The sequence below is a fragment of the Mus musculus genome, chromosome 2 (assembly GCF_000001635.26).
Source record: "Mus musculus strain C57BL/6J chromosome 2, GRCm38.p6 C57BL/6J".
Lineage (NCBI taxonomy): Eukaryota > Metazoa > Chordata > Mammalia > Rodentia > Muridae > Mus > Mus musculus.
Genome location: NC_000068.7, coordinates 161,596,786 through 161,611,976, shown reverse-complemented (window position 1 = coordinate 161,611,976; position 15,191 = coordinate 161,596,786). Strand labels below are relative to the sequence as shown.

Genomic DNA, 15,191 nt, shown 5'->3' with positions numbered 1-15,191 from the left:
GTAGATCCCTTTACCCATCTATTTGACTCCAAAACACAATTCTTTTTTCTGTCTTCCTTGAGATCTTTGCTGTCCAGTAGGTACCCATATGCCACACGTGGGTATTTCTTCTCTTTATGCCTGTGAGTGAATATATTCCTATGTGTCTGCAAGGGTGTAAGTGTGCGGGGTGAGGATATGAGTCTGTTTGTAGGAAGCCAGAGGTCAACACTGCATATCTTATTCTCTCATTTCCACTATATCCTTTAAGACTGCATTCCTCATTGAACTTGGAGGTTTCTTCTCTGCCTTCAGCCAGCCAGCACAGTCCAGCCATCTCTGGCTCCCCAGCCCAGGGATTCCATATGTATGGCACCTTGTCTGGCTGTTTCATTTTACGTGGATTCTTGGGGGACCAAACTTGGGACCTCCTGCTTGTTCAGCAAGCACGGTACTGAGTAAGCCATCTCTTGTGCTCCTGCATGTGGATGCTTCTAGTGAACTTAATTGAAACTAAACAAAATTTAAAATTTGCTTCCTCTGTCACATTAGCCACAGTTCTGTTCCTCAGCAGTTACATGTAGTTAATGGCTACCATATTGCAAGGCACAGATGGAAAATGTCTCTATTGTCACAGAAAGTTTTATCAGGTGGTACCCACATAGATTGCATACAGAGATATCACGAGGCACAGAGGTGAATGATGAAGGATACAGCTGGTTTCCATGGCATCTAACCCTGCAGCACATAGTCCTCCATCTCCTAGGTACCTGCTTAGCCTCATTAGGCTGTGTACAACTTATCTCTTCATCTGCCTTCCTGCAAGTGCTTTATCTCCACTGCAACACTCCTCACCTCACCCACCCACCGCTGTGTCCTGTGTGTACGTACATGTGGCTAACTTGGTGCTTTGAATAAGACAGGTATATAGGAAGTATTTGTTAACTAATTGAAGCGGCAATGTTAATCAAATGATTGGAACACAGTGGCTGAAACTACATGGAAGACTGGTAGCAGAATATAGGAGATAGGGGGCTAGAGGGAAGGACTATGCCAGGATCCTATGGAGGAAAGAAGAGGAGCTAGCAGAAAGACAGAAGAGAGGAAAACAAAGAGAAGGATAGATAACTGTTAACCCAAATCTTTTCAGTATGACCCAAAGCTTTCTTGAACCCATCTCACAAGCTCCCTACATAGTGATGAGAGGTCTTACACAGACTCAGAAAGTAGCTCTGTAAGAAGTACAGAAGAAACACCAAATATTATTTACATGATCCATAAATATGCAAGACCTATAAATGCAGAATATGAAAATTGAAGGCCTGATGAGGAGGGAAAATGAAAAATGGCCTCTCCCTGGGCCAGCTGGTTTGAGTTACATTTTATGGGCAGTGTGTGAATTCTGGCGCCCTTGTTGAATTTGCGGCAGACTCGCACATTAGTTTTAAGGCTCCCTCTCGAATAGGAACATCATAACGCTTTTTAATTGGTGCTGATAAAAAACGTAGCATTACTTGTAGGTTCCTGAGAGAAGCGAGTTGTGAAATTGAGTTTTCATTAAACCTAATGACGGAAAATTAAGCATGGTGCGTCTGGCGAAATGGGCCGTGATAAAAGGCGTCACTTCTGCATTATCGAAGGTTAATAAGGGAATAGGTGAGGTAAGATCCATGGGAAAGGGGAGTCCAACTAGTTGGATTAATAAACCTTGAAAATCCCTTGGTTCCGAGTCCTCCTGGCATCATTAGTGTGTCGACATCATCACAAATGTTGCAGCAATACAAGTGCTTACATTTCAAATGCATCTATTTTTCCATCCCACTGTTGGTTTTGCTGACACCAAGTTTACAGTCTGTCTAGCAATGTGTTTAGGGGAAAATATCCATATTGATAGCCTTTTTAGTTTGGGAACGTTTGGCGTGTCACAAAGATTTGCCAGGTGCCAACTCCCAGGAAGCCTGCCTCTGCCAGGCAGCTGGTCTCCCATACAGCCTGCACCCTGAGTGCTTTAGAAAAGATAGGGGCAGGGCATATCTCTATAAAGGGCACATGGTGGTGTTTATGTGGAAAACACAGGTTCTAGGCATTGACTTGATGTCATTGTGAAGTGTGGCATCTAGAAACTCACACTCAGATCTCCCTTCATGTCCATCTCCACTCCTATCACACAATCACAGGAGTGATGCTCACTGGAAAGACACCTCCAGTCCATGACAGCTGCGACACCCATGGGAAAGAGAGTGAGTCTTTAAAAAGTGGGACTCTCCTGCATAACCTTCAATGGCTTCATGCTGGTCCTGAGTCCTCGTGTTCTCAGCCCTTCTGGATCTTCTTCATGTCGTCTGCTACAGCATTATACCATGGCTTTGTTTATAACTGTGTGTCTGCTTTTACTTAAATGTACCATCATCTCTCAGGCTCTGATCTTTTCGCTTCAGACAATTTTTCCTTCTAGACCCTCTCATAAGTCTAACTCACAATGGCAAGGGTATAACAGAGGAGGAACTCAACCTCAATATGTGCCAGGAATTATATACAATCAATGCTAGTAAAGATGTTTCTTACTTATTACCAAGCCAAGGGTGGGAAGGTAGGGAGTACTATTCTTTGTGCAGCCAGAGAGACTGTTTTGGTTTGTTTTGTTTTAGCATCTCACTTTGGTCTTTCTTTCCTGTGTATGAACTTGTATCCTCAGTATCTTTCTATTGGATGATTGGGCTAATTCCGAGAAGCCAACTCTGTCTTATCTACTCATTGCATTAAAACAGGACATGTTGAAACCATGGGAAACACACACATACCTCATCCACTACTGAGGTCTGATCCAGTCAGTGTCTCAAGCACAGGGCACAGGCTCATCAAATCCATAACTTGCTCTCCCATGGAGATGATAGCCAGTGGAGTCAGACAGAAGGATGGAAAGTGAAGAATGTGTGTCTCTGACTTATCCATGACATAGATGAACACATGAGGGTAACCAAGACTTGCATTCTCCCAGAACTGAGGGGGTTTCCCTGAACAATATACTTTGAATACCAATGACAAGCCAAAGAGGGGTTAGGCAAGTGTGACCAATTGGTCATCCTGTGAGCCAGACATGTCTCTCCAGTATCCTATCCTGTGAGGAACTGATTTTGATATCATCACATAGGAGCAGACTGTGTTTTCCCATAGACTCTGTTTGATGGATTATTGTGACAGGGGAGACAAACAAGCTGAAGGGGACATGGCTTTTAAAAAGACAAGTTGCAGAAAAATCTGGAATATGCACTAAGTCTCTCAGGGAAAAAGCATAACACAGGCTTCATGGATGTCTGCATGGGAATCTCAATGTCTGAAAACATCTGGATATACCCATCATCTGCCACATCTGGAAGGCCTTATCTCGTGCATGGTACAAACAGAATGGCCCCAGGGCACAGACTGTCAGAGTATTGAGGAGGATATAAACATGCCAAGCATAGATGGTCTGGGAAAGAGAAATGGTTTCCAAAGCGACCAAACAACCGAACGCATCTGAATCAGCTCATGTAGAGAGATATTTTTATGAGGGAAAAGTCTAACTTTTTTTTTAATAGGTAGGGTCTAATATAGTCAAAGCTGGCTTCAAACTTGCTATTTAGTTTGGGGTGAGTGAACTTCTCATCCTCCTGTTTCCCCATTTTGGATATCTAAATAGCAAGCACTTGCAAACCTCGTATTATATAGTGCCAGGGACCAAATTCAGGGCTTTGCGCATGCTCAGTGGACACTACCAACTGAGGGAAAATCCCATTGCTATATCAAGGGGTGTGGAATAGGACGCCCATGAGAGTGAAGAAAGAAGTTTAGAGAACTCTACAAGTTGGGATCAGAGGCATATCAGGGTCAGTGGTAGTAAGGGAGCATATAGATGGTAGAAAGAAGGTGGACTCAGTACAGAGCCCATTGCTACAGAGGGGCTGGAGGATTAGAGGGCCTGCTACCTACTGGGTGCACAAGACTAGCTGTACTTCTCCCCAATGTACAATGCAAAGGAAACAAACTAGGAGAGAAATCAGATCATAGATACACAATCCCAGAAGCAGTCAGGTGGATCTTCTGGCCAGGGACCTGAGACTCCCCTCACCCACAGACAAGCAGCTAAGACTATCTATATCCATGCCTGCAGTTTCCCAAACAAGAAGGTTCTCCCAGGACTTAGCCTGGCTTCTTACTGGTTCTGAGATTAGCTGGTATTGGCCAAGGCATTTAAGAAGCCTAGAGAAGGGCTAAGGATAGGACGGGCAAGGGATAGTCACTAAACTGTCACTTTGTCTTTAAGCAATCAATGAGCCCTTGAAGCTGAAATGAACCAAGAACCCTTGCAAGCTCTGGTTTGTAATTCCACCATTCAAATCTGGGCACAAGGCCAAGTCGGGGAAGCAGTATCTTTTGTCTTTCTATACTTTTCTGACCAGTGGAGTGCACAGCTCCCTCTGCCCTCCTGGAGCCTCACTGGGACTGGGGGTGAGGTACAAAGTACAAAACTCCTGAAGTGATAGTTTCTCCTGCTTCTTTTTCTTTGAAGCAGATGGCAGCCGTGGGGAGCTGTCTCAGCCTACCCTCACCATTCAGACTCATCCCTACCGGACTTGTGACCCTGTAGAGATGAGCTATCCCCGGGACCAGTTCCAGCCTGCCATCCGGGTGGCGGACCTGCTTCAACACATCACCCAGATGAAGAGAGGCCAGGGCTACGGGTTCAAGGAGGAATACGAGGTAAGAGCTTAGCATGTGGGAGGATTCCCCAATAGCTCCTAGGTACTTTTGGAGAACTGAAGTCCTGCCTTTGACCGTGAGCAACAACAAGGCTTGAGAGCATAGTGGAAATGCCCCACCAGGCCCACTTAAACAGAATTTACATTTTAACTAGGACCTAGACATTAAATTTCATAATTATCATTGTATAGACGCTGATGTGCATGGATGCAGATCTGTATATGGAGCAAATACCTCAGGACAAGGTGTGTTGTTTATAAAGACATGCACAATGTTATTGTAGTTGGATGAGCCCTTAGTCATTAGAATTTGCCTTGAAGTTTCAAATAGCATCAAGAAAACTATGGACTTTATCAGAAAGGTACATATATGGCCAAAGCCTAAACTACCTAGTCTTTAAATCTAAAATTCAAGAAGAGAAATATAGATGCAATTGACCATTTTGGTACATTTCTTTCAGAACTTACATTTTAACTAGGACGTAGACATTAAATTTAATAATTATCATGCTCCAAACCCCTAAATTTTAGAGTCAAACCTTTCTTTACTATGAAGATCGCCCTCTTCCCACATGTTGTAGAGAAGCCAGCATGTCTCCCTGCCAATAGTCTCTGGCATGCCTGCTGCTTCCTGCTCACTTCTTGCCTGGTGTTCATGCTTCTGTGTGTTCTCACTGTGCTCCACCAAGGCCATTCAATGCAAGTAACTGCTATGCCCTCTCTCTATACACCCTCATTCCTCCATTCCTCATGCGTTGGTCACCCCTTTCCCCCTACAACCCCTAACTCCCTGTATCTCTAGTACAAAAGATATGAATACATGTTGTAGTTATTTCAGGAGTTTAGTGTATCCTTTGCAGGGGTTGGGGCTGGGGGTGGGGGAGAGGAGAGCAGTGACAGACAACCACAGCAAAATATGAGAAGCACCAGAGTCCAACATTATTATGGTATAGATTCCTCACCATGCAGGCCCTTTAAGGTCTAATAAATATCTTCTCCTCTATCCAGTCTTCTTTAGCATCTTTAAGCACCACCCGCTGTGAGACTCCGCATTTTCTTTGCTTTATTGTAAGAAACAACTTCTCTTCCTACTGTCTTTGTCTGACTCCTTTTGTTTCAAATCTTACCTGCTAGATTTCACCTTTACAGAAGAAAAGAACAAAGGAAAAAAAATCCATTAAGATGTTTTCCTTGAGCAAAGAGCAGCTCACTTCCTCCTCCCCAACCTATCCCCTAAAGTGGCACTTCTCTCAGTGACAGTGGAGTCCAGCTATAGCAACTTACTTTTGCTTTCTCTCTCCTCTTCTTTCCCCAAACGCCTCTTCAGCATTTTCTATGTGCCCTGTACTAAATGGTACCCACTGGGTTTCTCTTCTTCATTCCCTGCCTCCTTCCTCCCTTCTTTATCTTTCTTCTTCTTCTTTCTATCACTTGTAGCAATGACCCAGATACATTTTGCTCAGTTCCACTGTATGCAGTGAAGGCTTCTCAGCTCATACCACCTCAGACTCAGTTTATCCCTCGGAGTATTTCCCTAGGCAGGCTTTCTGAGTACTATTGCTGATGTCATGGGAGAACATGAAATCATGCTAAACTTGTGGTCCACATATCTGGGTTTCAGTTGCAGTAAGCTTGGAAAATCACTTTGCTATCTCAATTTTCAAATTTTCAATTAGTTGACACGTGTGCCTAAGTGGCTCCTAAGACCTGTATGCTCTTAAAGCTTTATGGGAGTATAATGTAGTGGAGGGGACCATGTTTGACATACTTTGAAAAAAAAAACATTAATACCAGAGGATGTAATTACTAGCTCAGGAGAACCAGCAGTTAATTTCAAATACAGTCTCAGTCAAATACCATATTTTTGTGTGTGAATTCAGTCTATTACATGCATCTCTGAGATTCAAAAATCCATTGCTTCTTTTTAAAAGTATCAGGATAAATATTGATAAAGGAAAATGGATTCGTTCACAGATTGTGTAAACCAAGAAGAAAAGGACTCTTGGTTGAGGCCTTTCCCAAAGTGTTGTTACCCTTTAAAAGAAAAGATGAAGCAAAAGCCAGGAGGTATGCCTATGTTCATTTAAGTTGCCAGAATAGTGTGTCCTCATATGTCTTCCCAAGAGGCAAGCTCCTCCTGCGGTTGGAGGAGCCAGCCAAGGCTGATTTGGCCTTTCCCTCCCCACCCCCACCTCCCCACCCCTTCCAGCCTGGGATTCATTGGGATCCATCATTTCAAGAGTCTAATAGCAAAAGGGAGAGTACAAATCTTTCCTTCAAATATCTCCTCTCCTGCCAGGATAGTTATAAGACTACCAATTCTGGAGGAATATTGGAACAAGAGATACAGGTAATGCTCTCAGCACATCTGAGTCTTATTTCTTAAAAGTAAGAATGGTCCTGAGCATGGTATGTACACTGATGCACATGGATGCAGATCTGTATATGGAGCAAATACCTCAGGACAAGGTGTGTTGTTTATAAAGGCATGCCCAGTGTTACTGTAGTTGGATGGACCCTTAGTTATCATAATTTGTCTTGAAGTTTCAAATAGCATCATTAAAACTATGTATTTTATCAGAAAAGTGCATATATGGCCAAAGCCTAAACTCCTAGACTATGAGCTTTAATTCTAAAATTTAAGAAGAGAAATACAGATGCAATTGACCATTTTGGTACATTTCTTACCAGCATATTTCTTCTAACGCATCCATCCCTATATGCTAGTTATTACTTGGTTGGTTGGTTGGTTGGTTGGTTGGTTGGCTGATTTGCTTTGCTTTGCTTTTAAATTTTTCTTTATATCTGTCAGCATCTCCCAAAGATTCTAGCATGGAAAGAAACTTATTTTATATCAAAGAATACATGTTATTCCATCATTTGGGCCTCAACCATAAATCTCTCTAAGGAGGCCAGCCTCACCCTCAGTTAATTCAAATTGTATTAATAGGCTGGCTAGTGTGTCTTGCATCTGGTTAATAGCATTGTATGATTAACCAGGAGCTAATTAGAAGACATTGTTAATTGAAATATCCTACTTTGTAGGGTGTGCTAGTCCAGTTTGTTAGAAAGTGACTGTGGTTTTCTTTTATCATAAGGGCTCTTATGATTTCTAGGATCTTCATCTTGAACATGAATTGCAGATCTGCTTCAAGACTCAGTGTAGACATAAAACCCCGAGCCTCCAGCTCTGCTGTCACACAGCTGCTGTGTGATGTCCTTGCCTGTCACCTTCCCATTCTCCTCTGCTTTTATTTTTTTCATACCAATGTGTGGATTTGACAAGCTGACATCTAAGAGACCATCAGCTCTAGCAAGTTGTGCCTTCTAAAACCAACGCAGCTGCAGTCACGCCCAGATTCATTCAGTAAATATTTGTTGAGTGTTTACTATTACCCAGGAGAACTCTAGGCATTTGGGACACAATAGTGAGTGAAACAAACCCACACCCTCATGAAGCCTGTATTCTAGGAAATAGAAAATAAGCACAGGCTTAAAAAACAAATAAATCGCAGTTTGCTATGTTACAAACTACCTCAAATATGAGCAAGAGAAAACAATTGATTTATTGCAATAATCGGCTCCATGGTTTGGGATTTGAACAATGAACAAGAGGTACAGTGATCTCTGAAATGCAAGGCTCCAGGGCTAGGGGCTGAAATAATCTATAACATCTTTACTGGTGTCTAATAATAGAATGTAGATATCATCTAAGGTCTCATTGGCAGCTTTCCACTAGAATCCCTGTAAGCAACCTCCTGAGTAGCCTGGGATTCCTGGCAGAATAGTAACTTCCAAAGCAGTTGGACTTCTTCTATGGTGCCTCAGAGCTTCAAAGACAAACCTCCTACCTAACAAGGTAAAAATTGCATAACATTGGTGGCCTAGACTTTGATATCATGTTGCGTTGGATTACAAGCCAAGGAAAAGCTACCCTCCTTCTAGTGTGGAAGGTAATTAGACTCCCCTTCTTTATAGAAAAACCACTTGCCAGCTCTAGAAGAGCACATAAGATTGTAGATAACATGATTTCAGGGCAATGTGGTCTTCTAGAAAAAGAGAAAGTGAGACAAGGGCAGGAATAGAATAATCCAGGCTGAGACATGCAGGCAGGTCCAATATCAATTAAAGTAAAAGGATAGTCGTCTGTCCTTAGGAAGGATAGATAAGGAAGGAGGGATTTCCATAGCAAAATGGTAATATTCTGGCATGTGCAAACAGGAGTAAAGAAAGCTGATCAATGTATAGTGAACCTGTGCTAAGAATGAAATAATCAGATTGGATAAGTAAAGAGAGACATGGTGCTTTTGTACCTCTCAGGCCAGTATAAAGAGTTTGGCTTTCTCTCTGAATAAGCTGGAAACTTATTACAGAGCTTTGAGAGTTACAAATGCCAATAGTCTGAATTTATGTTTAAAAACTCATTCTAGCTACTGTGTTGAGAATGGAACCTGGGTAGGCAAGGTAAGGCCAGTGATGTGATAACCCAGATGGGACAATGGCGAGCATCAGCAGAGGCATCCATAAGAAGTGGTTGGGTTCTGAATATGTCATAAAGATAGACCCAACAAGATGTCTTGGTACACAATGTCCATGTAAAGGAAAGGCATCAAGACTGACTCAGAAGCACTTACATGAACCACCAGAAAGATGGAATTACCACCAATGGTAGTGAGAAGGTACAGGGAAGTCCAGACTGAAGCAAATGGAAGTTCATTTGAGCTCAGTTTGCAGCATCCAAAAAAAGCAGTGGCCATATGGCTCTAGAGAATAACATTGGTAATCGCAAAGTCACAATTCCAGATGAGGTCCTCGGATGTGTCAACAGAGACAAGGACCTTGGACTCAGCCTTTTAACAGTCCCACTTTAGAAAGATATAGAATGCTTTCCATAGGCTATTCACTGGGCATGGTATGGGGACGAAGGAGAGCAGTAACCATGACCCCATCTGTCAAACCTGAGCTTATGATAAAGACAGGTTTATGAACTAATAATTTTAATTGTAAAATGCATTATGTGGACAAAATGCTACAATAAAAGAAAACCCAGAATTATAGTGACCCCTGTAGATAGGGTATATTCAGCGTAGCCTAAAAATATACTTGTTAGTGATTTTCATAAGTACACTAGTCTCAACCAAGTGTAAAGAAATAAGAATAATAAATGAAAACATAGAAGAATGTTCTAGAGAGGAGCTACAAGTGGTGTCATGGGCAAGTAGAAAGTGAATTGAGTTTGTGGTACTATAAGTAACAATATATAAAATAGAGAAGGGTACATGGGGACAGTTGGGGCTGGAGCTGTAACAACTACATGTCCAGGAATGGGTTAATATTTCACACACTAAGGAATTTGGGTTTTATTTCAGGGGTCATGGGGGCTATAGAGGGGGAAGAACTTTTCAAAGTAGATTTTTACTTAAAATTTTGTATCAAAGAAGAGATACTTGAGGTAAGAATACAGTCAGGGCAATAAAAGATGGGACTAACTGGCCCAAACCTAGAGGCTAAGCTCAGAGCCCAGGTCACACACACACACACACACACACACACTGCATATAAAGCTATAATAAAATCAATTTGGTCTCTTTGACATGGGAACATGAGTCTTTCAATATCCATCGTTTAAGTTCCACTACTTGAAGTAATCCATAGATTTGTCCTGCACTGTGAGCCAAATGCCTGGATTCATATCCTACCATTTTCATAAATATGTAGGTGACCAACAGCAAGCCATTCCTTGTCTCTGGGTCTCATTTCTGTCCTTAAGCATTGAGGACAAATAGGTTAGTCAGAGTGATCCAAAACTCCTTTTGTAGCTAATATTATGAGAATCAAACTAAGAACCTATTGGCTAGACTAATTGGGTTTCCTTCCAGTGGAGTCTCTGTAGCTCCCTTCCCCATTGTTATATCACAGGATCTAGTTGATTAACCATAGTTCAAAGAGCTCAAGAAGGACTAAGGCAAATTAACGTCACCTGCCATGCATATCCAGTTCTCAGCTGAGATTTTTAATCTTGGCTTCAGGTTAGAATTACCTGGGAAAAAATTTCAAAGCACCAGTGCACTGGCCATATTTCAGACCAATTAAAGCAAAATGTACTATGGTGGGACCAGAGATCAGTATTCAACAAGCTTTCTAGCTGATTAAAATATACTTCAAAAATTACTAGTCACTAGCCTCAGGAAAGCCTTGAAGTTTTCAGAGTGGGCCATATCTGTGTCCACAGACCATCACTATGCCTGTCTTATTGTCTGGCCCTCAAATCTCCCTGTGATAGAACACAGCCACTTTCAATCAAAGGCTGTGACACAGTCATGAACTACAGAGCCTCTTCTTCTTCCCCATTCTCCTAACCCTCGTCAAGATGACCCCACTTTTTCCCAGTAAAAACAAACAAACAAAAGGCTCCACAGTACACCAGAAAATGTGCACAGACGTTAGCTAGAGAGCAGGGTTGTCTCTGTGCCCTGTAACCAGATGAGCAGAAGGGCAGCAGGTTTGGGGAAGATGAGGGAGAACAGGAAGAGGTGACTTTGTGATACAAAGAAGGGAAGCATGTTAATTCCCGTCCAACCCAGACAGCCTGTCACTGTAATGAATGGAATGAGCCCAGTAGGGCGACCAGAAGGTATCTGCTTATCACAGCTCCATTAAGACTATTTAAGGAAACAAGGAACAGCTGTGTGGAATATGATGTCGTCTAATAAAGAGCAAACATGTGTTCATTTTCCAGCTCTGGCCGGATGCACCATGTGCATGATTTTTGAGGGGAGAGGCCATCTTGCTTAGTCATCTGTGGGTGATATCAGACAGGCAGCCTACTAATGGAGCATAACCGTAGCAGTGGAAGTTTCCTGAGGAGGGAAGGAGTGTACCCCAGACTGGTAACAGATTAACAGGACATCTTGTTCCTGGGAGGACCTTGATCCAGTTCCTTGATTTATAGATGAGAGAGTTTCTGGGGACAAGCATGAAGGATTAGTGGCAGATGCTCAAGTCATAAATGGGGAAACACGGTCATTCTTCTACTCTGAGAAATCATAATGACCCAAATGGAAGAGCCAGGCTCCCACCTGTTCATCTCACTCTCCTGGCAGGGTTAAAACAGGAAGAAAATGAGCCAGATCCTGGAAGTGGCCGAAAGACATTGAACCCATATGGTGTCAAACTTGGGGAAGAGCTCGTGCAGGTTGACGTTGTGAACTCAGTCCCTTTAGTCAATTTTTATCATTCAGCTTATAATAATACTCATAACATAGCTGAAAGCACTTGTTTATGTTTGATATAGAAACCCTCCCAAATGACTGCGTGATTCCCATTGGATTCTGTAGAAAAGTTCTTGAACCAAAAATCAAGACCTGAATAGTCTTAGAAAGACTCTTTCCTGAGGTGAATCCTAGTTCTATCTTCTGTGAAATGCTTGGCTGGTTTTGCAGTGCTTTTAAAGTTTGATAGTATATGGCCTTTTCTAAACACTCATCAGAAACACCAACTGAATGCCAAAGGTGGGCTTTGTGCTATTCCAGGCACTGGAAATTGCTAACCAGAAGAAATGAAGACCCCATGTTAACAAAGCTCATGACTTCACCATAGAAGAGAATTCCATAGTTTAACTCTGTTTAAAATGCTTCAGAGCTGTAGTTCTCAAGCTTCTTACTGCTATGAGCCTTTAGTTCCTCGTGTGCTGGTGACCCCAGCTGTAAAATTATTTTTGTTGCTACTTTATAGCTGTAATTTTGCTACTATTATGAATCATATTATAAATATCTTGTATGCAACCCCGCAAGAGGTTGTGACCCATAGGTTGGGAACCCCTGCTTTAGAGGAGCATGGTGTAAGCATGGTAGGAAAGAGGCAGGTGGTTATGAAGGCCAGTGTTATTACTTTATTTGGACTTCTTCTTACCTGTTTCTAAGATAAATAAGAAGTGTCCCAGAAGATGTGACACTAAGCTGAAGCAAAGTAGACTATGGGATAAACTGTGTGTCTGTCTGTCTGTCTGTCTGTCTGTGTCTGTGTGTCTGAGCATATGCATGTGTGTCTGTGTATGTCTGTGCCATGCCTGTGGAGGCCAGAAGAGGGCATCAGATCCTGTGGAATTACAGTTGTAGATGGTTGAGAGTCCCCTGACTTAAGTACTAGAACCTGAACTTGAATCCTCTGGAGAAAGAGTACCCACTTCTCACCATTGAGCTCTTATTCTGTCCCCACTACTGGAATACACAAGGTTATAATCATCATCTCCCACAATGTCACCATCCCTTCTGACGTTAAGGAAAGAGTCGTTGGCCCAGAAACGGCCTCCTAGATGCTCATGTGTGGTATGTATAACAGAGAATGGGCTTGGAGATGGGCAGAGGAGACATCTGCTACCTTGGAGCTGGAAGGATATAGAGGTGATGGTACAAGGCTCTCCACCAGACTTGAAAATAAGGACAAAGTCTTAGGCTTTTCCCCCTCAAACATCTGGAAAGCAACATACAAATGTGAAATGTTTAATTGTACTAGGAAGTACTGGAAAATTTTAAGCAATTAGCAATAGCTATATCCAAAATGCAAATCAAAACCAAAATGTGCCTACCCCAGTTAGAATTACTGTTATCAAATGGCAAGAAACAGAGGTGGGGGTGGAGCAATATCTTGACAGTTAAGAACACTTACTGTTCTTGTAGAACACCTGGGATCAATTCTTTAGAACCCACATAACCTCCAGTACCAGGGCATCTGTGGGTACCAGGCATGGATATGATATATATACATGTAGGCAAAACATACATAAACATAAGTTTTTATTTTAAGGAAGGAAACAAATGCTATTGGAGGATCTAGAGGAAGAGGAATTCCCATATTGCTGGTGGACATGTAATAAACACAGCCATTATGGAAAACAGTATAGATGATCTTTAAATAGCTAGAAATATACTACATACATATAATACAATGATTCTACATTGAGTTATGCATCAAAGGAATTTAAATCAATGAATAGAACAGACATCTTCACTCACAATAGCTAAGATATAGAATCAGCCTAGGGGGTTCATTGGCAGATAAATGATAAAAAAAAATGTGGTATGCATACTCAATGAAATATTCATCCATATAAATGAAACTGTCATTTGCAGTAATGTGCATGAACAGGAGAATACTGCGTGACGTGAAATTAGTCAGGCCTAGAAAGACAGATAGCACATGGTCTCACCTAAATGTAGAAACTAAAATACTGGTTTTAAGGAAGTAGAGACCACAGTGGTTATTAGAACCTGGGAAGGGTTTGAAGGAGAGAAGGACGGAGAGAGGGTGGTTTGTAGGTATTTGGGCTCAGTTGGAAAGGAAGAACAGTTTTAAAAATCTACAGTAGTGTGACTGTTTTGACAACAGTTGATTGTGTATTTCAGAATAGCTACAGAAGATTTGAATATTCCCAACACAAAGAAATGACATCTGTCTGAGGTGACAGATATGCTAATTCCCCAATCTGATCACTGTGCATTGTATAGATGGATTGAACTGTCAGTGGATACTCCATAGATATACATAATTAGGGTGTGCCAATTAAACATAAGAATATAATTTAAAAAAAAAAAAAGAATAGCTCACCTCAAGAAAAAGATACTCTGTCTTATGGAAAGAAAGCAGTGCAGAAAGATCTTCACCTGTGTGGGTGGTCCCTCGGGATGGGTGGAGCACCTTTAACTCTGAGACTGAGTCTCCTCTCCCCCAGGGCATTTGCTACGTGAACCTTCCTTCTTGCTTACAACAGTTCTCAAGGTTTAATATATGTTGGAAGCAGCCAGAGTTAAGAAAGGGCACTGAGGCATAGGGTTACTGATGCCAGATTCTATCAACTGAGGGCATGTATGGTTGAGGGGACAGCTTTTATTATGGATACCAGAGGAAGTAAAGCCAGAGAAAGTGGGACGAGACTGGAGCAGGGAGAAAAAGTACTAAACAGAACATGGCCAGCAGACAGGACCAGGCCACGAGAGAAATGAAGGCAGGGGATGGGAGGGTGAGGAGAAAAATTATATGGGAATGAGAAGCTGGGGGAAGGGATCCTGTGAGCTGGAGTTTAGGATAGGGCCTGGGTGAGAAGAGCCAGGATACCAGCTTGAACTCTTCAACCTGTATCTGTGATGGGGAGGAAGCCTGGAGACCAGCAGGTGCTTTAGGAGCTAATAGGCACTGCAGATCCAGGTTGTGTGTGTGTGTGTGTACACATGTGTGTTCGTGCATGTGCATGCACACTCATGCATGTGTGTGCATGTCTTAAGTACACACATTTTGTGCAGGTTTGTGTGCATGTGTTTGCAATCCTATGGAAACCAGGCGTCAGCCTCTTGGGTGTTATTCCTCAGTATGCATTTCCATCTTCTTCCTGGAGACAGAGTTTTCCACAGGTCTGGAACTTAGTGATTTCATTCATCATCAGACCATCAAGCCCCAGAGATCCATTTGTCTCTGTGT

The 15,191-nt window shown here is 42.2% G+C and overlaps 1 protein-coding gene across 17 annotated transcripts in view; it reads left to right on the top strand.

The window, feature by feature from the left end:
* The window catches only part of Ptprt (protein tyrosine phosphatase, receptor type, T), a 1,139,160-nt gene that overhangs the window by 1,049,171 nt on the left and 74,798 nt on the right, over positions 1 to 15,191 (top strand). For 13 of the 17 annotated variants that reach the window (NM_021464.5, NM_001291149.1, NM_001291150.1 and 10 more), the window contains one exon: positions 4,529 to 4,719. In NM_021464.5, coding sequence (NP_067439.1) covers positions 4,529 to 4,719 — 191 coding nt within the window. The remainder of the gene's footprint in view (positions 1 to 4,528; positions 4,720 to 15,191) is intronic. The other 4 variants (NM_001291151.1, XM_030248790.1, XM_017316587.2 and 1 more) reach the window with 1 other exon arrangement.